The sequence below is a fragment of the Cyphomyrmex costatus genome, unplaced genomic scaffold (assembly GCF_001594065.2).
Source record: "Cyphomyrmex costatus isolate MS0001 unplaced genomic scaffold, Ccosl1.0 scaffold127, whole genome shotgun sequence".
Taxonomy (NCBI): Eukaryota; Metazoa; Arthropoda; class Insecta; order Hymenoptera; family Formicidae; genus Cyphomyrmex; species Cyphomyrmex costatus.
The window spans coordinates 270,504-298,234 of NW_017275249.1; the positions used below are offsets into that span (position 1 = coordinate 270,504).

At 28.2% G+C, this 27,731-nt stretch overlaps 2 protein-coding genes across 2 annotated transcripts; one reads left to right on the top strand and one right to left on the bottom strand.

Moving 5' to 3' along the window:
* Nucleotides 1-2,717: 2,717 nt before the first annotated feature.
* Nucleotides 2,718-4,845, bottom strand: LOC108782458 (zinc finger protein 510). Its single transcript, XM_083287341.1, is given in 4 exon segments — nucleotides 2,718-2,883; nucleotides 3,206-3,846; nucleotides 3,848-3,855; nucleotides 4,785-4,845. Coding segments are annotated over 4 exon segments (876 nt in total).
* Nucleotides 4,846-8,988: 4,143 nt separating this feature from the next.
* Nucleotides 8,989-27,372, top strand: yl (Putative vitellogenin receptor yl). The gene is made up of 32 exons (XM_018550702.1): nucleotides 8,989-9,049; nucleotides 9,268-9,428; nucleotides 10,049-10,183; nucleotides 10,286-10,394; nucleotides 10,510-10,647; nucleotides 10,802-10,921; nucleotides 10,993-11,118; nucleotides 11,207-11,419; nucleotides 13,149-13,317; nucleotides 16,030-16,231; nucleotides 16,318-16,512; nucleotides 16,597-16,717; nucleotides 16,860-16,994; nucleotides 17,089-17,350; nucleotides 18,037-18,251; nucleotides 18,450-18,605; nucleotides 18,690-18,835; nucleotides 19,357-19,478; nucleotides 19,799-19,992; nucleotides 20,182-20,246; nucleotides 20,634-20,881; nucleotides 21,094-21,389; nucleotides 22,729-22,968; nucleotides 23,037-23,189; nucleotides 24,695-24,840; nucleotides 24,913-25,004; nucleotides 25,092-25,323; nucleotides 25,801-25,978; nucleotides 26,087-26,366; nucleotides 26,480-26,621; nucleotides 26,989-27,087; nucleotides 27,337-27,372. Exons 1-32 carry the CDS (start codon nucleotides 8,989-8,991, stop codon nucleotides 27,370-27,372), a joined length of 5,187 nt encoding a protein of 1,728 aa, XP_018406204.1.
* Nucleotides 27,373-27,731: the final 359 nt, after the last annotated feature.

Genomic DNA, 27,731 nt, shown 5'->3' on the forward strand with positions numbered 1-27,731 from the left:
AATTAAATTATTAATTAGTGTAATTTTGCACTCGCACCGTGTCAGGGCAGCACCCTATCAGGGCAGCCTGGGCAGCATCGTGTCAGAGCAGCACCGTGTCAGGATAGTACCGTGTCAGGGCAGCGCTAGAACCATGGTGGAATTCCACCATGGTTAGAACCGTGTCAATGCATATGTATCGAACGTGCCATTAGTAGTTTTGCGATACTGACATAATCAAGATCTTGTATTTAAAAAGAGATATATTCTATATACGATTATTTCATTAGCCATAGCAATCAATAAAAACTAGATTTAAAATAATACAATCTTAATATTTATATTTATCAAATTATAATAATTAAATCTTATATATAAATGTATATAAAATTTAAATAAGATTTAAAATAATTAGACAATTTAAATATAAGACTATTTTAAATCTAATTTAGATAATCTGAAGATTCTACCAATGAAATGATTATTTGACATCTTGATATCTTAAATATAAAATCAAATATTAATACATCTTTCCAAAAGCGATTCATGCCACATCAAAGGTCGCAGAAATTAAAGTATAGTTGCATGCAATTATTATAGCTCCAGTGCAAATTTTTCGTAATTAACAAATCAAACTTAAGGAGATCCTAAAGTCGTCTATTTTTTTCATTTATCTCTTAAATAAGTATTTTTCTAACTGCAGCGTTTACAGATTAAAAAATTCTTATCTACAATTAAAGCATAAAAGATAATGTAATCTAAACAGTCGACTTTAAGTCAAAAATGAAAAAAAGTTGGAAAATTACAGTTTTTATCGCCTTCTGATATCAACTCGCAATATTTACTTCATATATAAATTTTATACTTCGTACATATAAAACAATCTTACAATAGTTTGGACTAGGAATTACATAAATAAACAATGTTGTTTTCTTAGAATTAATCTTAGGGTTAATCTTAGTTTTAACCAACTCCGATTATATTAATTTAATCAGCCAATTAAGTCCATTGGAATTAACTAATCACATTTGTCATTTCGTTTAATGCGATTGGCTAATTCTAATGGACTGATTGGTCGATTAAATTAATCAGAGTTGATTAAAGTGGCCCTTAGACTTAATTTAAATGATTAGTTAGAAAAATTTGTACGTTATGTATAGTAGTGTGTAATATGATATATCAATGGCTGCGTTCAGCAGAGAAAGCAGCTTTGCAACTGTTGTAAAATTCTTTGATATGATTGGTCTTGCCCTTACTTCCTTGTTACATCTAGAGTCAGATATCAGAGAAGCGCAACCGATGTTCCGCGTCCTGATTAGCTAACAGTCAGCCAATCGTGACATTCATTCAATAGTATTAAAAATGGCTGACTAATAGACGATTGGTGAATTTCATATTTCGTCTGCAAACGACACCATTTTTATTACTTTTCTTAGTTAATTTTGCGATACTGACTTTGCGCTTCTCTGATATCAAGGACTCTAGTAACTAGTTACATCTAAATGTATAAGCCAATCATATTTTAAATGTATAAGCCAATCATATTCAAGAATTTTACAACAGTTGCAAAGCTGCTTTTTCTGCTGAACGCAGCCAATGACACGCGTAAATCATATGTAAAGGCCTCTGTACACGGTCAGTAATACTGTCAGTATCAACGAATATTGACAATATTATTGATTGTGTGTGGTTAATATTAATGGATTAACGTAGAATAAGTACTGACGATGATTTGGACTTAAATACATGCTTTTTCCTTAAGATCCATGTCGCCATACATAATAATATACGTCAAATCACGTCAAACTGAAGTGAAATATTATCAATAATACCTGATCGTATAAGATTATAAAAACTAATGTATACTGTCAGTAATACTGACTCAGTATTATTGACCATGTAGGGAGGCCTTAAGTCCTACTGAATCAATACATGGCTTTAGGACCTCTTTAAGTCTGAATTATCATGTTAATAAAATATAGTTACAGGACAAAATTGCCTGTTAAACGTAAAACACGGCGTAAAATTCAAGTATACATATAATGCATATTGTTCACGTAAAAAATAGCGTATATATATTGGTTTTACATTAGTACGCAACACATATAGTTGAAACTTTGGATACAGTCTACTTGATGCTACAAACGTTTCAAAGCATCTTTTGTTAGACTTAAATTACAAGTATTTTAAAGTATTCTTTCATTAGTTAATTAATAAAATTATTTCTTCTAGTTCTGTAGTTAAAAACGTTAATAAAGAACGATACAAAATTTTATTATTTTAATATATAGAATCTGGTTCGTGAATTCACTAATTTGAATTAAATCTTAGAAAAATCTTGTACAAATTTTATGGAACCCGATAAAATACAATTAGAATTCAAATCTGATCAATCATGATACATACTTGTGAGGTCAACGATAGAAAATGATATAAATTTATAGAAAACGATACAAATTGATAGAAATTTTATCGTTCTCTATCAACTTTTTTTTATCAGGAATTGTTTAATCAAGAGTTTCAAATATTTGTAGCACCAATATCTATTTTTACCAAAATAAATTAAATTTAACCGTAATTCAACTTATACTTTATCTTTTTCTAATTCTTAGAGAACTAGAAAATGAAGAATCAAATTGAATGAAGATTAAAATTAAACATTGATGAAAACGAGCATAAATGGACTGTATCCTTTAACAACCGCCGGTATTCTTGATCGCGTCCTTTCCAACATACATTCATGGGCAAACGAGCTCTTTCTTCTGAGATATACGGTACTTGCGGCAAGCTTCAGGACAGTGGCGTTCCAAGTAGCGCCTTTGCGAGAAAGCCTTAAAACACACACCACAGCGCCACTGCCACTGATGGTGATTACGTGTTCTCTGATGTGCGCGAAGATTTGAGCTGTAATAAAAAACCCCAAGAAAGATTGATTAATTAATTAATTACACAACGACGCTTTTTGATAATAATTAACATTCCAAATGGTAGCAATTGAGCAGAACGAAACGTGATAGAACAAAATGTGCATTATCATTTTCTCATCCTGGAGAGGTTTTCTTTAGCTTGTTTCAGTTTAATTTTTAACCAAAACATCTGCTTCTTAACAAGACGAGAGCAATTCTTAATTTATCTACATAGATTTCTCGTCAGTTGAATAAAACCCAGACTGTGCATTCCTATGTCAAAGTCCTAAGTTTAAGGGAATCCTACTCTGTATACATACCGATCGGCGAAGGACTTGTGGCAAACTGGACATTCGAAGGGCCGCTCACCCGTGTGTAGACGCAAATGACCTTTCAGCACCCACGGCCTATCGAAACTCTTGTGACAATATGGACAGTAGTGCATTGTTTTATTTCTCTTCCAGCTTTCCCGAGTGGACGCCGTTTTACCTTCAGCTGTATTTGCCGATTCATGCTTTTGTTTTGGCAGTAAATACAAAGCCTGCGAGAGGGTTTGTGTTTTACAGCCGTTGGTCATGACCTTCGCATTTATCGTGTCAGCGATTTTTCCTGTATCTGTTGTCTGCGTCGCCGCACCCGCTGATCCCTCCGCCTTCGTGGAGGAAAATTGTGACGCACCATCAAGTAATATCGCCGACACATTTCTAGTATTATCCATTATGCGTCCATCAATCGATGTAGTATCGTGGTGTCCACTTCCGAAGTTCTGCCCAGCTGAATTTAACTCTGCGTCAAATGTCGCACCGTTGATCTTCTGGAAGCTATAACGGGTTACAATGGGAAGCCCAGAACAGGTCCAGATATTGTTTGTCTTGGATGTTGTATCCTTTGTATGATTCTTTCGCTTGAGATTCGTGGACGGCGGTAGCCACGGAAATTCGGACTCTGTAAAAATCGATTTTTCCTTCATCTAAAGCAAGCATGATATCTGTTATCAGAATAATTGAGATTTAAAGTGTTGCTAGAAGAAATTTCTATTAATTGTTACACTTCGAGTAGAAAGTAATGCTGCGAACTAATTGAAATAAGCTTCAATAGAAATTCATTCTACATAAGATTAAAATTTCACTTGTCAGTCGTTAGTAATTTATCTCGAAGTTTTAAAGTATGTCCTTCTTGTGTTTTGCAGTTTAAAAAACATTTCTCCTTTCCCATCAATCAGCAAGATATAAACGAAGATATAATTGGTTAAATAAAATACGTAGAAAAATTACATACAAAATAAGTAAAATACGTACGAAAAAAAATACGTAGAAATTTTTTTGCGTATTCACACATTTATGTAAAAATATTTTCAATATTTATTTTTTGATATCTTTTTCCTAATAGAAAAAATTTTTATGAAGAGAAATAGAAAATTGAGACAAGATGTCAGAATTTTTTAATTTTTTGTAGATATTTTCGTAATAGAACATAGAGCTGCGTTGTTTAAAACGGAAGATTTCGTAGTTTTTTAAACAAACAACACGTCACTTTACATCCTACTACAAATATCTATGAACAAGAATTTTTAAGAACTTGTCTCAATTTGATGTAGATTTTCATAAACATTTTCCATCAAAGTAAAATTTTGATCTAACTTTATCAGAATTCGAGTTGATCACGTGAAGATAACACGCGAGACATAATATCTATGAACTGTTTATTGTGATAACAGTCAAGGTTGAAGTAACGATCCTGAACAATTCGTAATTTGAAGAATGTTCTTAGAGAAATACATGACGAGCAATTGTTAATAATACTTTGTAATCGACATCGTCCCTCGTCATGCCTAAATGTTCTTACAATGATGGAAGACAACTTTCGTAAAAGTAAAAATACTTTCATAAAAGAACATACCTTCGTTCGAATTGTCTGTCCTGTGATATCGTGCCATTGACTTTATCAAGCAACGTGGCATATTTCTTGAAATAAATTCTGAAACGTTCTATGCTATCATATATGCTTCGCAAGAAGTATGGAAAAAACCTCTTAATCTTCCACTGAAGTAACAAAATGAAAATGGCACTGCCCGACTGGCGACTGCCGTGCACTTGATCGGTTTTTGTTTTTTTTTTTTCCATGCAGTAGCGTATTATCGAATCACTCGACGAAAAATTATGATCACTAGGATAATTTACGAATTATCAATTTCTCTTTTTTCATATTCGATAGTTTCTTTATATATTAAGTTGGAGAAAAAGTTTTTTTATATATATGTAAAAGGACCTTTATTTTTTAAAATCATCTCAGTTAAAAGTAAACGAAATTTAAATTATAAGAGTTTTAAAGCTTGAAATCTCTATTTTCAAAGGTTACTATATTTTTTGAGTTTCTGTAAGTTCGGTAATTTCTATATATAAAAAACTACGAGTTGAAAAAGATGAAAAATTTTCTTTTTACTTTGTGGGTCTTTCAAATGTTCAAAAAAAAGATTTGCGAAAATTTTCGATTACCTATCATGAAAGCTTCAAGCTTTCCTTATTTTTAAATAAGAAACCGTTTTAAAAATGTTTCTACGATATTTTGGTCCTGAGTTATTTACGAGTTAAGTAAAGGAGAGAGCATTCTGATTTTGATTGCTCTGTTAAAAATCATTATATCACAATTAAAAGAAAAACAGATTCTTAAAGCTGAAACTTTGCTTTATCGAATGATATGCAACGAAATTGTATAACATGCGTCTGAAAGGATCTTTTACATATATAACTTTTTCTCTCCAACCTAATATATTCTGTTTGATTTCTCAGGCAACACGCGATCACGCGTGTGTCTAAAAGACATCGTATGATATTTTTTTAGACATGCGTACATATGTTATCTGTTAAGATTAATAAATTAGTATTTGCATTTCGTTCAAACTAATTATTGTAAAATAATGTAAGACCAACATTAATTATCACTTTAAACAATTTTATCGTTTTTCTTTGTGCTTGTCTCGATTCGACAAATAGAAATCTTTATTATTCTATTGAGTTTCATATATTATATATCTCAAAAACTTTTGTTCCGATATTGTTTTACTCTTTTACTAAATAGTTAACTTTTTTTTCTAAATTAATAAAATTATGTATTAATTAATGATTTCTTTCATTTTAATCTTGTCCCTGGTGGAAATTCTTTATTATAATTATAATGAATAATAACGAAATTAGTGTTACTAAATTATATATTGAAATCTGTATCAATTAATCCACTTTTAGCATTATTTCATTAAGATTTTATCAATAACTCGATATAAAATATATTAAGATTATAAAGAATTCAGTGAATTTTAAAATGAAAATCAATGAATGCAATTGATTTAATGAGTTATTTATTTCATGGAGACTTACTTATTATAATCTAGAGACTTTTTATAAGATGCATCTTAGGCCGCGGAATCAAACTATACGCATTGATCAAAATTGAGATTGAAGATTAAAAGATTGAAATTTAGTCAATCAAAATAATAGGAGTTAAATTTCTTTATTCTCATTGGTAAAATTTTAAATTTCAATCTTCAATGCGTAGTTTGATTCCAGCCTTATAGACTATCAAATGAGCACCTCATTATGTCCTTCATACATCCGCTGAACATTTAAATACGTAATCCTTGGAATAATTCTATTATTTTACAAGACTAAAATATATTTTATAAAATATTATTATATATATCAACTAATATAATGAATTATTATATATATTTATTAGTTTAGTTTAGACAAAAATACAATTATATCTTATACTAAATATAGTAAATAACGTATATAGTAAATAAAGTATATACGAAAATTACGTACAAATATAAATAACGACATGTTTGGACTTTGATTTCATAGATCTGTTTATACATATAGAGAACTTGACTAAATTTTACATGCGAGAAACAACTATCTGAAGGCAGTTCTAGAAAGATGAATTCAACACTTTCCATCACAATCATGCAAACTGATTTCTTTATTTTTCAGCAAATTTCAGTTTTCTTTTAATTATTAATTTCAATATTTTTATTTTACTGTTTCTTTCTATTCGGTAATTTTCATTAATAAATCTGTAAAAGGAATGTTTATTTCATTTCAATGTCATTTTTTTCAAATATTTTCATTAATTTTCCTTATAATTTACTTCAGTATATGTTAGTGTACAATTTATAGTGCTAACTTATAAAGCTATAAAAATATATGTTTTGTATTATTTTTTATTTTTTTCATGCATTTTTAAAAATTATTTTTTGGGAGATTTATATATAGTACTTTAACATAAATCAGTCTTCAATTTCTTTAATAATCTGAGAATAAATCTGTAAAAATATATATCATATTAGCATTATTTTTCGTTATTTTTTATTATTCTTTGATTAGAACTTGTAGTATTTCAGTATTAAAAGTTTTATTTATACTGAAAATATTTTTAACATTTCAATTATTTTCATTTCTCATTTCCAAAACTTTACAGTTGATTTCAATGATTTCAGCGATTTATTTTCATCAGAAATATTTTTAATAAAAACGATACTTTAAAAAAAGTATGATTTAGAAAACATACAAGTATATGTTTTTAGGCGCAACCAGTTGTTTAAATCATACCTTATACAGCACGTTACAGAAGGTCTTATCAAATTAATTTGTTATTGATTTGTTATTATGTTGTTAAAAAAGTTAAACATATTTATACAGTATAACAATAGATGCCCTTACATCAAGTTAAAATTTCTAATGTTTATTTGCGTAGAAATCATAGTAATAGTATATTAAATATGATAGAAAATGAATAGAAAATGTAACAAAAATTAAAAAATATTTTAAGTGATATGCATTTGATAACTCTTCCCTATGTTTCATCTCATGGCAAATGTCTATTTATAAATGTATAATTTTTGGATGCGATTTATCTTAGCGCTAAACATTCGAAACGTGTAATTGATCAATTAGAAGAAACATTTATTTACTAATTGTCCAATCCAAGAATAAGAATATCTCAAAGCATGTTGTAGCATCAAGTGGACCGTATTGTCAGTCCCTGTGTTGTCAACCGCGACCTCTGAGTGTCTTAATAATTCCCGTGTGGTGAAAACAAGGAAGTTTGAACGAATATATTCAGATTAACGTCTCAGAATCAATTCAAACGTCGTCGCGACCGGTTCAAGTCACGTGTTTTCTCCTTTTAAGATACAAAAAATATATTTAAACCTTTACATTCACATGTAAGAACTTTCATTTACTATAGTGTAAGTACCCTTTGTTTTTTATAAAATTTATGTATATCCGATTCTCTCGACATTATTTTAATGAAGATAAATATATTTATAATTTGATGTATGTAATTATTTTTGATCAAATCATTTACATTTTATATAATATTTAAAATATGTTTCGAAAAATATTATATTTTAATATTTAAAATATGTTTCGAAAAATATTATATTTTAATATTTAAAATATGTAAAATAACACATTTATTAAATATGTAATATATTATATTTAAATACTTAAATATTTAATTTTTAATATTAATTTAACCTCTCTCTCTCTTATAAGATATTTGTAAAAATTTAATATTTTAAAATATAGTGTGTTTATTGAAGTTTTAGTCATTTTATTATGTATTCATTTTTCCTTGAGTTAGTTTATTAATTTCAGTTTTAATTTCGAGAGATTTATTAATTTAAATAGATACTAAAATATATTTAAAAAAATACATTTAAAGATATCTAAAAATAAAATATTTGCTTTTTGCATTACTTTATATTTATATTTATATGAGATAAACAGGATGAACATATATATATTATTTTATATTACAAGATACAATATTTTCTATAGAAATTTTATCTAGCTTTTTTGATTGTGATTAACGTTTAATATTAAATCGAGAACATTAAACTCATTTTAAGATTCGCCTATTTGTTTATATCACCACTAGAAAAGTAATCTTTTCGACAATAAAGCGACTAAAAGTATAGGGCTTATTAATGATGCAAACATTCAAATAATTTTATAAAAAATAATTGAAAGAGCAATAATTAGTAAACTCTAATTTGTTTTATTAAAATTAAATTTCATCTTGTTTTTATTTGCAGATTATGCGCCGTTTTCTAGTATTATTATTTATATACAGCTTTTTATATCCTTGTTCATTTAATGGTAAGATATACTGACAAAATAAAAATTTTATTTTCACTCTTATTTTTTTCTTAATTAAATTTATTATTAATTAACTTTTTATATATATCTTTGTTCGAAGTTGCGCATTACACTACACACACACAATGCATTAAAATATAATAATATAAATCAATCTAGAATTACATTATTTCGTTACTTATATTTCGAAATACTGAAAAATAAAATTGTGTTATAAGGATTGGACTCCCGTTTTAAAACACAAAGCTGCCAAAATCTGAGCAGTGGGAATTTATTCAAATGCAGCAATGGGCAATGTATATTACAGTCCTATAGATGTGATACGATTGTGGACTGTACAGATGGCTCAGATGAAGAAGGCTGTGACAATTATAACAACGTACGTATTATATAGCTTGTGTTACATATTTGTTGAAAATAAGATTTTTTTAATTTTACCGATTTTAAATCTGATACAGATTTTTAAGGTAGATTATTTAACACGGCAGTGTCGTTGCGCTTGCCTTAGCGCAGAGACACTGCCATGTCTCTAGATAGTTTCTTCTTACAATTAAATCACGCATTGCATATTGGAACCTTTTATTTAAAATTTTTCTATGCTTCCAAAATTTTGAAACTGCAGATTATATGTTATAGTCGGCATACTTTTCTTCTGCTAAAAATAATAGTAGTTTACTTCTTTTCTTAAACTTTCTTTTAATAAATTTTTTAATTAATTTGATCGATTTAATAGTTTCCTTAAAAAGAAAGTTTTTTACCTCTTTAGAAGAATTTTTTTAAATAATACTTCATCTTTAAATCCTTATATAGCTCGGTTTTCATAAAAGATTTAGCTCCGTTTGTAGTATAGCATTCGCTCAAATTATATCAATGCGCCAATAAAGTTTAATCGAAAAGATAGTGTTCTGTTCTATTTAATGTTACATTAGAAGTGTGCACAACATCAATACACGTATGCGTAGTATATTAAATAACTTGTTTTTTTTTCTTTTATCTTAGTCTTCTTCCATCAAATGCTCTAAATATGAATATAAATGCAGAAATAATTACTGCATACCGATAGACAAGTTTTGCGACGGGATAATAAAGGATTGCCCGGATGGAAGTGATGAGTACGACGATTGCGTGAAACATGTAAGTAAAATTTACGCGTGTTATTCATAATTATTCTTTTTTTTTTATTTACATTATTTTTCTCGAGTAGTAATTTTCAATTTTTTTATTTTGTTGCCATAGTTGAACTGTAGCAGCAGGTTCCAGTGTGCTGACGATCATTGTGTATATCAACACTGGGTTTGCGACGGCAAGAAGGATTGTCCCGACGGCAGCGACGAGTGGAATTGCAGTAATTTTTTTTTGGAAAAATAGATTACTTACTAATAACGATAAGATAATAAAAATTGTATTTATTATATAATAATAAGGAACTTTTTTTTACATGGCTTTTGGTAATTTTTCAGATATAAATAAAACATCATCCGCGAGTAAATGTAAAATAAACAATTTCCAATATTTATGTAAAAATAAACTATGCATATCTCTTAAATTAGTATGCAATGGAAAGGATGATTGTGGTGATAAATCAGATGAAGTCAATTGTGAGTATATTACGCAATATTTCAACGTATTAACTCTCTTTATCACAACAATTTCAGTTATTATATATTGTTTATTTTAATGCGTTAAAGTTTTTCGTAATATAATCTTTGCGTGATTTTGTACATCGTTAAATTATATTTAATTTTTATTTAGGTACAACATCCAGTTGTCCCAGCTCGGTAAAATGCGATCACGAATGCAAACAAACTCCTGAAGGAAGTATATGTTTTTGTAAACCAGGTTATAAATTAAAAAATGATAACACTTGTAGAGGTAAATCTGTGTTAAATTAAAACGATAACAACGCAAAAATCTCGTTTCCTTAATAATTTTCTGTTTCACAGATATCAATGAATGTCAGATTTATGGTATATGCGATCAAGAATGTATAAATACGCCAGGATCGTATAGATGCAAGTGTCAAACGGATTATTTCTTACAGCAAGACCAAAAAACCTGCAAATCGAGGGGTAAGTTATAATAATCTGATAATATATGTAACAGCATATTCATTTACACTAGATTTTATAAAAATATAAATCTTTCTTTAATATTCAGCTGGCGAAGCTACGATAGTGTTCTCTACAAAAACAGAGATTGTCGGGATATATCTTGACTCGCAAATAAACTTTATAGTTGCGAAAAACTTAAATCTTGCAATCGGTGTTGATATGAACGGCGATCACATATATTGGTCGGATATTGAAGAAAACAACAGGGTCATTGTAAGAAGTACTCATCAAAATAAACACGAAGTTATTGTAAGAACAGGTAAGTGCACGCGAGGGATGCTAGTAACGGTAATAGAGAAGAAAACATTTTAAGTTGAATAATTCATGTATACGTATGTTTAGCAAAAATGTAGAATGGTAAATAGAATAATTGTGTCTTTAATAAATGATCTTGCAAAAATGACATATTTATATAAAATGATGTAAGATATAGGTTTGAAGTTAAAAAGTTTATATTATCGACATTGATCTAGTCGCACCAACATCCTATAAGGTCATAATATAATTATAGCTTCCGCAAAGTATTTGCAAAAAAGAGTTTTTATGTGCCATTTATTTATTTATAATATATGAAATAAAATAATATAGTAAAAATTATGATGGTCGTTATACATATAGATATGTATAATGATAATTGTAATAAATACAATAATTATTGATAAAATTATAGTTTTTTTATTATTAGTATACAATATTATATATTGTTCCGATAATGGAATTACTTGATAATAGAGTTACTTGTAATTAATATAATAGATAAAACTTAAGCTTGAAATACAATTAAAAAGCACAAGTAATAAGAACAAGAATAAACAGAGTTTATTATTCTGATATATTATGTATACGGTTTCTGACAGATTGAAATCGTGTTATTCTTTGTTTGTATAACCTGTGCTTTTTAGTTGTACTTCATACTTTAAGTTCGTATTTATGAAGCAATGTCGAAATAATATGAACTGATAAAATGAACAAAAAAGATATTACATATATAGACAAACTTTTTGGATCCAATGCTATTATTATATACTTTTCAATCTAACATTAAATGAGATAAATATAGATGAAATTATATTTATTATTAACAGAGAAATATTTTACTTTAAATGGAAAATTCTTAAATCTAAAATAAAAAGATCTTGGGTATCTGTTTTGTGCGAAATATTTTGCATCAGCACTGTGCGTTATAATAATGTTAGATCAAGATTTATTCTAATCGTAACAGAATAATATATATAAACTTAAATTTGTATTATATTTTTGTCTGAATATACATATAATAAAATCAATTTTATTTAATTTGAAAAAAAAAAGGATCAGATTTATTGATCTAACTTTATTTTTGTTTTATTTTTATACTACAAAAAGTTACAATAAAATTAAGTACGTCAAGAATATCTTTTGTCTTGTTATCAGAAATCTTTTCTGAAAGGGTATGATTTATTTTCTTCTAATAAATTATTTATATGGAATGTTCGTGTTTCGATAAAGTTCTCATTAATTGTAATTGATGTAAAAATAGTTAATAATTATAAATAATATTACTATAATAACATGGACATAACTTAATACTGTGTGATAAACAGTAATTACTTAATACTTATAAATAGTATTAATATTTATTTAATTTTTTCATGTCTTAACCCTTTTTTTCTGCATTATTAATTATTTTTATATTAGGAGGAAGACGGTGTACAGTTTGAAATATTCTAATAATCTATTAAAAGAAAATATATTTTGTTAAACTGATAATAACATCTTTTTTGATTGTTTACTGGTCATCCACATACAAAATTGTAATTAGATTAATGTTTCAAATTATATATTAATTTATGTGTATAAAAGATAGAATTATTTCTTTCTTTGAACAAATATTTTTTATAAAATAATCAATTTAAAAAAAAATTATATATTGTAATTTTCTAATTACATTCTAATTTTTAATACATTGCATAATTATTCTAAATTTTCTGTATATTTTTTACATAAAGGCTTGAAGAAGATATCGGCGATAGCTGTGGATTGGATCACAGAAAATGTATATTTCACAGATAACGGTTACGATCATATTGGCGTTTGTAAAGACGACGGCACATATTGCACCATATTAATTAATAATATTAATAAACCAAGAGGACTTGTTTTGTCACCAACCCATGGGTAAATATCACACATATTATAAACGTTATTCTCAAATTTTATTATTTTTTAATAACCTTTTTACGATCGTATAAAAAAACGTTAGGATAAAAAGGGAAAGAGAAAAAAGATAAATTCTTATTAATTGATTTATTATTTTATCTAGAGCCTTGTTTTATACTACAAATAGAATTTAATTAAAAATATTATTATAATTAAATTTCGCTCGTTTTTTGTAATGTAAAGTATAAAGAAAAAACGGTCTAAATCGAGCGGTAATAAGATTTTTAAAATTAATAAATTTCTAGTTTACAATATTACTAAGAAACGATATAAAATAAAAATATAAAAATGATATAAAAGTATAAAAATAATGTCGAACGTTTCGGAATTCACACACAAGTCCTTCTTCAGCGATTCATAAAGATGCTTCGACAAGATAAACGCATAATTTTACGGTCAATATTTGGCATAAACAAATATTTGGGATACTTATGGGATCCCTTTCGTCCGCTATATTAGTTAAAATTGTTCTGTGAGATTTAGAGGAGAAAGCGTTAAATATATTGAACTTAAGTACCACAATTTATCAGCGATACATCGATGACATCATTATGACCAAGAGATCACATAACAACATTCTCACCGTTTTTAACAATTTCCACAACATATTACAATTCACATTAGACATTGAACATGATCTTTAAGTTTTTGTATAGATCTTTTATTGAAAGCTGATAACAACAAAATCATTATTGATTGGTTCCATAAAAAAACTTTCTTCGGTAGACATTTATCCTTTTTATTAAATCATCGTATTTCCCATATAAGATTGGATCAGTTTTCAGCAAGACAGAGCAATCCTTCTCTCTCACACTAAATTTTATCACAAAAATATTAAATTTTGTTATAAACATCCTCCTAAACAATTGCTATCTTCAATCATTAATTTTTAATTGTATAAACAAAAGGATCAAAAAATTATATATGAGAAATTAAATACACAGAGTGTTGACAATGTGATCTCCGAAAATAAAAACAAACATGATAAATAACTATTTGTAGTACCTTTTATACCTAAAGTATCATATTCTGTTACCTCATTTTTTAACAAATCAGTCTTTACAATTGGCTACGGAATTTTTAATACATTAAGTTCCCTTAAAGTCCATAAAGACAAACTTAATAAATCTCAAAGCCTGAATGTCGTCTATGAAATCAATTGTTAAGATTGTAATGCGTCTTATGTGGGATAAACAAAAAGACAACTCAAGACCCGTATAAATGAACATAGAAATAATATTAAACAGAGTTCCTCTAGACACTCCATCATTTTTAACCACAGATTAAATTATAATCATAATTTTTATTGAAAAGAAGTCTTAATTTTATATGTTGAAACGAATTATCATAAAAGAATTATTTCAGAGATGTTACACATTAAAAAGTAAAACAAAGGCATTAACTCTCAAAAAAATACAGATAGTCTAGAATCTTACAGTTATCTATTGAAAAAAAATTTCAAACACAAATAAATAAATATAATTTCTGCTGCCCTAAGAGTCCGTCTATCACCATTGTAACACTTGCGCTTAACAGAATCAGACGAATAAGTAATGATGCTCCCGTTTTTACATTTTGTAAGTAAAAAATTTAATTTTAATTTCCAAATAAATATAATTAATTAACGTAATTGACAATCTGCATTTAAATGACTCATTTTCATCTTATCTTTTGACTACTTTGTTTGACTACTTTATATATTATATTGACGGCAATAAATTTCTTAATTTAGACACAATTCACACAAAAACAGGAGAATGAATCATTTCTCGAACAAATTGTTATACCAGCATAATACCACACACCGTGTCGCTTTGACTGTAAGATTATGCGTTTATCTCATCGACATCGAAACATTTTTATGAACTACTGAAGAAGGACCCGTGTGTGTGTGAGTTCCGAAATGTTCGATATTATTTTTATACTTTTATATCTTTTTTATATTTTTACTTTATGTCGTTTCTTAGTAATATTGAAAACTAAACACTAGAAATGTATTAATCAAAAAATCTTATTCCCGTGAAAAAAAAATATATATAGATTTAATATAATTAAATATAAATTTTATTAAAATTTAATATAATACTTATTAACAATTCTAATAAATGTGATTTTATTAAAACCTTATATAGATTTAATTTGGACTATATAATGATCCATTTTAAGTTATTAATTCAACTTATTAAGACCTTATTAAAACTTATTAAAACTTGTTAAGACCATATTAAAACATATTAATTCAACTTATTTAAAACTTATTAAGATTTAATTAAATATATATAAATTGGACATTAATAAGATTTAATAAGGACTTATTAAACTTAAATAAGTTTATAATATAAACTATATTAAAAATATATATTTATTTATAAGGTTATATAAAGACTTTATAAATTCTTTATATGAATTTTGATGAATCTTTATAAAGAACTTATAAGACTTTTATTTAGAATATATAAATTTTTTTTTCGCGGGTTACCGCTTGATTTAGATCGTTTTTTCTTTATATTTTGCAATATTATTTTATAAAATACTTGATAAGATACCTGATAAGATAATTGTTATTTTTAATATGTAATCACAAACATTAAACTCTTTCAATTTTAGAAAATAGAATTATAACAATACAAACTTAAAAAGAAATATATTAAGCATCTGTTACATTTATAGAAAAATGTATTGGAGTGATTGGGGCCCTAGAGCATGTATAACAGTTGCGGGAATGGATGGCAAAAATATCCGTAAATTCGTCTGTAATAATTTAAAAGCACCTCGAAGCCTAACTATTGATTATCCGACCAATCGATTATATTGGGTGGATATGAAATTAAAGAGAATCGAATCAATACGTTTAGACGGAACTGATCGAAGAGTTAATACTTATTTTTTTATAATAAAATATTTTAAGGTACAATTGAGATTCTGCGAAATACATTTATATAATTTAATTATTTGTAGCTTGTACTACATGCTATGATACGCAATCCATTTTCAATGGCGATTTTCGAAAATAAATTGTATTGGAGCGAGTGGGAATCCAAATCAATAGAGTTCTGCAATAAATTTACTGGAAAGGATTGGAATATCTTACATAGCAATCAACGACTTTCACATTACAGTCTGCACATTGATCAATCATCAATAAAGCCTAAAGTACACAGTCGTATTATGATGTTACTTTATCATTTAAAGAAGTATGCCACAAAAAGACTGCATTATCTTTGAATCACATTTCAGATTGACAATCCATGTTACTCTAATCCGTGTTCTGAATTGTGTATGCTAAATCAAAATAATGGATACACGTGCGCTTGTACTTTGAATAAAAAATTAAATGTCGACAATCATACCTGTCAAGGTAAATTTCTTAAAAAACCAAGGAAAGATATCAAATTTTTGGAACATATTCTAACATACTCTACATTATCAAACTTGGGATGTTAATAATAACCAATGCTTATCATATATTCTTAAATAAACATAAAACTATAAAATTTCAGAGGTAACGAAGAATGTGCTTATTCTTTATGATACGGTATTTACAAACTATTGTAACGGAATGTTGGGAAAGCCGAAAACAAGAACAGTCTCGAAAGTATTACAACCTAAGGATATAGTATCTGATCCGACCTCTGGTATATGAGAGAATTGCTAATACATTAAAAATATTACAAACGCCGTTTAACAATCGGTTTTTAATGTAAACTCTTACAATTAAAACTTATTTAGGCCAAGTAATATGCAGTGTACTGACAGAACAGTTTGAGATAAACATCGTACGCTTCGATCCAGTCAGTGATACTTTTGGAAACACCATATTGCACAATGTTTCTTATTTTAGTATGGCATTTGATCATATTGGTAATAATTTGTATATGACAAATATACTGAGCAATTCTATCAAGGTATACAGCTTAAAAACTCTGGCAATGACGGCCTTTTATTTTAAGGATTCTATTCCTTACTATATTACATTAGTACCTGAGGAAAGGTATGCTAATGAATTGATTACAATTATTATTTACGAAATAATTATTAGGTTTGATAACAAAGCGGTTGTAAAATAAAATGTTATATATAATCAATATTAATTCTTATAGGACCTTTAAACCAATGAAAAACCAATGAGAACAGGTTATAATGATTAAGCTGGATCTTGAGTACTTGTATATAATTTTGTGTACATTTATATACTACATATGTAGATTTTTAATTGCACGCCGAATTTTTTCAGACTTGAAACGCAAGCTCTACTAAATTATCGCAGTAATATCAATATTGTTAAATTGACTAACAATTTAACAATTTTTTATGATCTTTGCGATCTTAGTTAGCGATCTTAATAATGTTAAATGACATATTAAAATTTATAAATAATTAATTTTCATAGCAAAGAATATTATCTCGGCCAAGAATCCGGATCTCTTGCATTCCGTGCGAGAGTCCTAAGCCTTTGGACTATCGAGGGTAGTCATGACCGTTTCAAGTCTGAAAAAATTCGGGGCACAATTAAAAATCTATATACGTAATATAATAAATTAACTCAAAATTATATAGAAACATCCAAGATCCAGCTTGACTTGATTGAAGTTGCGGCTTGTTTTCATCAGTTTTTCATTGGTCATATATAATGTTATACATATAATATATAAATATATATGTATATATATGTTGTAGCAAGATGTATGTAGCATTTAAAGATATACTTCCTTCTAATCATACATTTGAGAGGTTTTGTATATATGAAATGGAAATGAACGGACTCGGTGAAAAAAAACTACTCAGGGATAATTTGCATGGTCCAATAATATCAATGTACTACGATAAAGACAGTAAAACGCTCTTCGTGAGTGATCAAATGTCTGGTGAAATCTTATCCCTGTCAGCTGAAGGTTTGTATTCCAGCTTTTGTAAATGACCTTTTGTTTTGAATCTTATTTCATAAATGTAAACTTTTTTTGAAATATATATTATTAAACGAATAAACTAAAATTTTATATAGTAAAGACTATATTATTAAGTTTATGTCAATATTTTATTACAAAAAATATGTTTTTACGAATATCATAAAAGCATTAAGTTATTTTTAGGCACACGTTTGCTTCGTACTGGATTACAACAGCCTTTAAGTCTTACTGTCGCAGACGACAATATTTTTTGGATTGAATATGAAAAATATTCAAATTATTTAACATTATACTCGACAAATTTTAAAATTACTTATAATCACAAAAATGCTAGATTTCGTAAGTTTCTTTAATGCTTGTTTAATAAAATATAATGCATACATAGAATTGAAATAGTCAACATAATAAAATAATGTCTTTTAGAAATACCCATCAGGGATCAATTAGTTAACTCACCAACTTCCGCGCATATGGTAACTTTGCGTAAGGATGTTAAAGAGAATCATGATTGTCAAAAAAATAATGGAAATTGCTCACACGTGTGTTTGCTTTCCTCTATTACTTCATTTGTAAGTATGTAATTTATATATACAGGGTAGCCCGCGCAAAGTGTTACAAGCTAATAACTTTAAAAATATTCGTCTTATCAAAAAGTTATTTATAAGAAAATTTTATACATTCGAGGTGCTTTCTAATTACGTAAACAAAAATCGATCCCCGTCCCTCCTTAAAGAAGGATGAGGGGTAACTTCAAATAAAACCTCCTGTAAAAAATGTTATATATTTAGATTCTATAGGAAAAAACAAGTAAACTTTGTTTGAAACATTTCTTTGGAAAATGTCAATCCAATCAAAAGTTATGAACATTTAAACTTTAATGTAGAGTGCATTGAAATTAATGATAAATTAAATAAGACTTATAGTTTTTCTGTTTCTTTTTATTTTATTAAATGTTTGAACTGTTGACCATTAACATCTAAACACTTATTAATTCTTTTTACAAACTTTTGCCAATTACTTTTATCGATACCATGTTATTTGTTGAAGAAATTTAATGTGACATTTTTTTATTTGATAATCAAACTTCCAGGTTTGTGCTTGTCCTCCTGGAATGGCACTATCAAATAATAATCGCACATGTATTGTGCATGAATGTCCAAAGAATGAATTTAAATGCAGTGAGCACAACATCTGCATACAAAAGGAGAATGTGTACGTTTAATTAATGTTTTTACATACAAATCATAAATAAAAAATGACAGACTCATGGAACAACTGGAAGTATATCGACACGTTAATAATTAGATATAATGTTTAATTGTGAACATTTTATTAAGTTGTTCATTATGTGGATTTACCGAGATTGACTAACTTGCCTCGAATACATATCTTCGTATTTTTGTATTTAATTTTTTTTTATAAACCCGAGGAGTATTTACTATTTTATTTCTTCCTTTTTTGAAGATTTCATAAATATATAAGTACTTAATATATATATTATTGATACTCCTAAAATTTTACAATTTATTTAGGTGCGATGATATCGCACATTGCCCAAATGGTGAAGACGAAACGATGGATTGTCACAAAAGGGAGAAATGCAAGGAAAATGAATTTACATGCACGAACGGCGAGTGCATCAGTATAAAAAGTCGTTGTAATTGGCATTACGATTGCACCGATCAGTCGGATGAAGAGAATTGCATAAAACCGAAATGCGCAAGTGGTAATTACAGTGACAAGTGTTGCATGCAACTTTTTTCTACTTTTTACTTTATTATAGCGAAGATGGAATATCTAAATATTCAAAGTAAACCCATGATTTTTATCTCTTTGAATATTTCTGAATGTATTTCGATATACTCGTACAGTCACAATCGTGCATTTATTTATGTTAAGTGTAAATTCTTTTTAGATGAATTTCAATGTCGCAACGGAATAATTCCTTGCGTATCGAAATCATTGCTATGCGACGGCGAGGTAAGTAGCAACTATATCATACTGTATTCACTTAATGTACTTGTTTATATTTACATGTAATTTCTTATTTAAAAAAAAATAGTTCTTATAATAATAGTTGTTAATTCAGAGTACAGTTTTGCAAACAAAAGCTACCGGAACAAAATAAACAAAAATACAATTTCAAAAAATGACATCTTTTTACTTTTCTAAATCAACATATATGAGCTTTTCGATTAATATTTTTCATATACAATACAGCTTATTCCAATAATATTGCTGCAACATTGCATTGTTTCAGTAATATTGAAGTAACATTGGAAATATTGCAGCAATATTCTTCTACTGCAATTTTATGCTATAGGATTATTCAATACGTCAATGTTTTTTTATATGTTTGTATTCAAGTTTGATTGTGAGGATGGATCGGATGAAAAACTCGAGACATGTAAACTAGGCGCACCATGTTTAAACGGTAAATTTCGATGTAACAATGGTAATTGTATATCTCCTTCGCTGATGTGTAACGGCTTTGACGATTGCTCCGATGGCAGTGACGAAAGACATTGCTTAGCGAAACCAAACTATTTGGTTAATTGCACTGTGGATGAGTATCGGTGTTTCGACACCGATTTATGTATTTCTATAAAATTAAAGTAAGTTGATGATTTTAAAATATGTAAGAGAATAATCGATGAACACATACATACAATGTACATGAATATTAAAATGTTATTTTAAGTTACTCGTTTTTAATGAAAGTTTTCTAATTGCGGTGTTTGTTATGCAAGCAGATATTCATGAGCATTAGAAAAAACAAATTATAATTTCGGTCCAAAAAATGTACTGTGTTGATTTCTTTTTGCAGATGCAACGGCAAAAGTGATTGTCCTAAAAGCGATGACGAGCATGATTGCTCGTTTTGCTTGGAGGATGAATTTACCTGCGACAATGCAGAGTGCATTTCAGAGAATTTGGTATGCGACAAGTCTGATGATTGCGGTGATAATTCAGATGAGAAAAATTGCGACGGTAGTAAAAAGACCATGAAATCTACCAAATGTGATGAATTTAAATGTTCTAGCGGCACTTGCCTGCCGTACAGTAAAGTATGCGACGGTAATCAAGATTGTCCAGATGATAGCGACGAAAATGGGAAATGTCGTATGTAGTTAATCTTTCTTGGTTAATTAAGACTGTCCCTGCCAAAAAAAAATAGTTTCCTTTTGGCGAGAAAAGGAAATTATTTAGTTTTTGAAGCACTTTTACTTTTTGAAGAATTCGTGAAAATAAGTTTTTTCTCTATATAAGTTTACAAAACTCAATAAACACAAAGTTATATGTAATTTACCTATCAGTTTTGTAATTTTCTGTTTAATAATATAACTCCCTCTCTCTGTAATACAATATAACACACGTGTGTTAATTGGAAAATATTTTATACTGATAAATTTATATAGGGGAAGCCCGGGCAAAATGGATGCCCTAGGCAAACCGAATACTTTTTATTTTCGCTTATCTATCAGAAATGGTGCTATGAATCTCTAGCTGTTGCAGGAATAACCGGCCGGCGACGCTATGAAAATACAAAACGCAATATGATTGCGATTGTTTACGTTTTATATACAAATATACAAAATTGTGTGTTTTCTTACGATTTTCGCTTAGGTACATAGCGTAATTATTAGCAATAACTGTTTCTTAACCAGTGTGAATGAATTTTTATAAGAATTCTCTGTCTTTGAACGTGCATTAGAGGTTAAAATTTTTCACTTGTTGCTGAAACTTAATATAATTTTTCCTAATTTGCGCCAAGTAGGTTCTTTGGGCAAAGTGAGTGGGGGCAAAACGAATAGCACATTATCACTGCTGGACCTAGCTGTAGTGATGTAAACAGAAAGTGAGTTAAAAAAGAAAAGTCTGTTAATGATTAAGAGAACGTACGTTACTTCTGTTTGGTGTGTTCTCAAGAATACATCGATCCAACCATCCGAAGACTGGATCCAGTGCAATCAGTGCACTAAATGGGCTCATGAAGGCTACATAACATATAAAGGATTTGGCAGCTACTTTTGTGACGATTGCCAATATTAATTTTGATATTTTTTTATTATATTCTCATTATTCGAGTAATATTCGCTTTACCCAGGGGGGTTGGGTAAAGCGGATGATTTTTCTTTTCTTACATTTTTGTTTAAAATACGTATAAATGTTCAAGTTTTTCATTCTATTCAATTTTATTTTAAAGTTTATTCTATAATGAAACTTTAAGAATAAAATAAAGTTTCTGATCTTAATTTTAACTATGTCATTTTTCTTCCCAAACCTTAACATATCCACACTGCCCGGGCTTCCCCTACACGTATATAAATAAGAGTGATGAATTAAAAAAGATAGAATTGCAGAATTTCAAAACATCTAAGAAAATTCTTAAATATTTTAATTATTTTATTTATGGTATTGATATACGATATTTATGGATTGCATTATAATTTTTGTGTAGAGATCGCATGTACGATGAACAATTTTTGTGAAGGCATATGTTATAAGACACCAAAAGGCGATGTTTGCAGCTGTCCAGATGGATATCGTTTAGCTGCTGATGCGATTTCCTGCGAGGACATAAACGAATGCAAAAGCAACATTTGCTCGCAAATTTGTCGGAATACTATAGGTTCTTTCGAGTGTTCGTGTCACGAGGGATATGTTATTCGTAGCGACAAAGTTTCTTGCAAAGCTGTCGGTAAGTGGTCTCAATTAAATGTTTATGCAAGTTGTTTAAAGCAATAAATATCATTGATGAATATTTAGGGCCGGCAATGGAATTCATCACCGTAACTAGTAATGATATTAGGAAGATTTCATCTAATTCACACTCGATCGATATGATCCATTTATTATCGGGTTTGAGTATAAATGGATTCGATGTGAACGCAGTCCACAATTCTGTCTACTGGAGTAACGGTCAGTCTCTATGTTTCAATCTTATTTCTTAGTCTTAGTGCTCGTTGCCAAACGTGATGACTTCTCTTATATACTTGTGGTGCACATGCTGATTATGCACAATCTTGGGACCTACAGTTTATCGATTTCAAACGATGAAATTTTTGTTAGAAAACTGTTCTTGGCAAAGATATTCTCGGTGGATTGCCACTTCTTTTCGAGAGAAAACACACAAACGTATAGAAATATTTTCATTTTAACGGGACTCGAACTCAGGATCTCTCTATAGCAGACTAGTTTCAGTTAAATTTTTTTGTTACACTTGTTCTTATTCAATCTTATAAATTAAGTTAATTATTATATATATCTAGATCAAATTTAAAAAACTTCCCGGCATGATTACGATAACTTTGACCACTCAAAATTAAAATGATTTTCGAAAGCACTTTCAACGAGGAACATGAGAAAAATAATTAAAAAATTCAACCAACAGATACCAGAATAACAATTACAAACAAAAAAATGGAGTAAATCTCGCTTTGCGTGGAAAGTCGCGCATCCCTTGGTAGAGGGTAGGCGGGATAGACCTTTATAATATACATATTTTACATATATCAAGATGTACATACATATTCCATGCATTTGCTTTTTATTTACGTATTGAAATCCTTTTTGTCGGTTTGTAATTGTTATTTTGGTATCTATGAGTTGAAACATTTTTTTTACTGAATATATATTACAAGTGGCTTACAATTAGATATAAAAATTAATGTCATAAAAAGAGAGCTACAGCCACACGCTAGATATAGTTAGCGACGTTTATTATAAAACATTTGTATATAATTATAAATTATTAGACGTTTCGGCCCTAAATGAAGCCATCTTCAATACAAAAACAGTTTATACCATGATTCGGTGTTGATATGTAAAAATATAATTTATTATGTCTCTTCAGGTTATAAAGTTACAATATAATCGATAATTCGTTGTCAAGATATAATAACAATTATGAATTCACATTATACAAAATCATAAATCGAAAAAGCCATTATAATACATTCTATTGTAGAGAGATTATTATTCCAATATGTTTAATTGTTGGTGTAAAAATCCTTATCTTTTTTTTTTTGGTAGTTACTCGTGTGAAGGTTATTTTCAAATACCAATTATAACATTAAGAATTCCCTTTCGCACAAGAAATTAAAGGGAATTCTTAATGTTATAAACTGTTTTTGTACTGAAGATGGCTTCATTTAGGGCTGAAATGTCTAATAATTTATAATTATATACAAATATTTTATAATAAACGTCGCTAACTAAATCGAGCGTGTGGCTGAAGCTCTCTTTTTATGACATTAATTTTTTTTACTATTTTTCTGTTGCTCCTGATTAAAAATGCTTCCGAAAATCACTTTTATTTCAACTGACCAAAGTTATCGTAATCGTTCCAACTTCCTACAAAAGATTAGAGAAATGTTTTTAAAAAATTACATTATTTCAATCCAATATTAACAAAATAATTGCAGATGAATTTGGTACTGTTAAAAAACTCAATATTAAAACCAAAAAAATGACCACAATTATGACAGTCGAGCATCCACAGTCACTTGCGGTCGATTGGATTACTGATAATGTTTATGTCAATGATAATGGTCGTCTGAGTATGATTAAGGTATATATTTTTACTAATATTAAGTCAGGGAAATGCTGTAATTTAAATATTTATTTAATTAATCAATTGAAGGTATGCAGTTTGGAGAAAGAAAGATGTGCGACGCTAGTCGAGATAGAAGATAAAGCAAAAGTAGAGTCCATTGCAGTTGACTCGATTAATAGGTATTTTTTATTCTACTTACAATTTTGACATTAATGACGTCGTTAGAGTATGTTTAAGAATAAAATTCAAAATTGCTTGTGTTGTAGATGGCTATTCTGGGTTCAAATAACGTGGCAACTAGATGTACCATTTAGCAAAATATGTCGGACAGACATGATGGGCACCGACATGAAAATTATCAGTTCCGATGCAGGCTTTGTGAGCGGAATAGCAATTGATCATATAAAATTGAAATTATATTGGTCAGACAGTTTCACCAAAACTATCAAATCATCTAATTTGGATGGAAGCCAACGTAGCATATTTTTGAGAACAAATGTACGTTTATAGGCAGGGCTGGGAATGTACTTAAAATACTGTTATTTAAAACATAGTTTGCGCAATAAAAGTAGATTTTATATTTTATATTTCAGCGGAATACATGAAAATATTAAGTATTTTATATTCAAAATTGAAAGGTTAAAAACTTCATTTTGTAATTTAAATAATAACATTAATCGTCACACACACACATACACACGCGCGCGCGCTCACACACACAATCTTAGTATTTAAAATACAAAATACTTTCAATCTTTCATTATTAATACTGAAATACAAAATATAAAATACTTTTACATACTTCCATAAAATATAAAATGCAAAATATTTTCGTGTACTCCGTTGAAATACAAAATGCACAATACAAATATTCATTTTTTCATACAACAAAGACGTATTAAGAAAATATAAGAACTTTGCGTGATCGAATTTAATCTTTTTCTTTCTTAAAATAATAGCCTTTCTCTCTTTTAGATGTATCATCCATTTGGTATTAGTATTTTTGAACAATCGCTTTATTGGTTGATGGATACAAGCGGTCAACTGCAAAGTTGTAAACTGTACGGTAAAAAGTCATGTAAAATAATAAATCTAGGCACAAATAACGTTTACAGACAGTTTTCCATCCTTCATATTTCCAGACAACCTGTTGGTTGGTATAATATAATATTTAAAGACTCTAGCCATATCTTTTATTACGTATATTAATTTTAATAGAGTTATTAAGTAAAATTAAATTATATATGTATTTATTTGCTAGTTGAAAACCCTTGCGATGGAGAGAATTGCGACTATATGTGCGTTCTGAAGAAGGAAAATGCAACGTGCATTTGTTCAGATGGCAAATCAATAGAATCTAATAATACTTGCACAATAAATATGAATAGTGAGTTGATTAAAAATCCATCGAAAAATGTACGGTACTCAAATGGAATTTATAGTCTAATAATAATTGTATTACTGGTCTTTATTCTATTATTATGCGTTTATTACTACTATCAGAGAAACAGATTAAAACTGAAATCAGTAAACAATCTTAGGTAAATACCAAATTTACTTTAATGCTGAATTTAAATAGAATCTAATTTTTATAAGAACAATACAAAATATTATATTGTTTTTCATGTAAAAATTGTACAATGATTTTTAATAGTTGCAGTAGCATTTACTTCCATAATCCATCATACGATCGAAGCGACGAAGTGGAGATAACACTCAACTCGATAATTGCAGGCTTATCTCCTGGACAGCACGAATATATTAATCCTATTGATAATAAATTCCTAAATCTAAAAGTAAGTAATAGTTTTACACATACAAACGTTATTTTTTATGATTATATCGTGTGTAATTATATTTTTTAAACCTCTTTGTGCGATTGCACGAATTAAATAACTAAATAACTTACCATGATTAAGGATAATTTATACAATTATATAATTATAATCAATAACATTAAACAGGGCGAGTAAGAGTCAAATTACAATTAAAATTCTAAATTTCTCTGATAATTTATTCTAATATATTGTGAAGAATATCACGTAATTTTTGACGTTTCGTCCCGGTTTCCGAGATAATAAATAATATTATATAATTATTATTGATGAGTTATTGTAGATTTAATTTAATATTTAATATAAAATATTTAATATCTTGTTGTAGGATGCGATGGAAAACAATGAAAACATACAGAGATCAGATCCATATTCGAAAGAAAAAGATGCTGAAGAGACAGAGCAGCATGATTCGTTAATTTATTTTGTACAGTCGAAATAATTTAAAATTAGAATTAAATTAAATATATCAAAATTATAAATTTTATAAAACCTATTTTATTTTTGACCATTTAACAAAAAAATTATGTGTAGGTTAGAAAATTTTCATATTTGAAATAGAAATTATATGTACAATACATTGTAACTCATTTGATTTCATACAACAATTGAATGTATAAATTATCAATTTAGATTATAAATATTTAGATAATATATAATTTACGTACATATATAGGGAAAACAGAGACCAGTAGATTATAGGGGTAAGTAAACTAATCACGCTACAAAAACAAAATACGCGAGACATGTATAAATGTGTCTGAACACTGTCTCAGCAGCGACTGTCTGTTGTGACATCTCGTTACAAACTCATATATAATAGAAGTTACGCTACAATTTCAAAAAATGTACACGTAAGTAAATATTTTGTACTTAAAGGTTTTTGTTTTACATTCATATGTATCCGAGATTTGATTTCTGTTTAGATATATAGTAAGTGTAGTTTTTACTTAATAAAGTCCAATAGATTAATTTTGTTTATCTCTTTGTTATTGTATACTATTAAAATGTTTTTAAAAAATGAACAGATGGGGCAGGTAGATAGGCTACCCTCAACATAGGGTTATATGA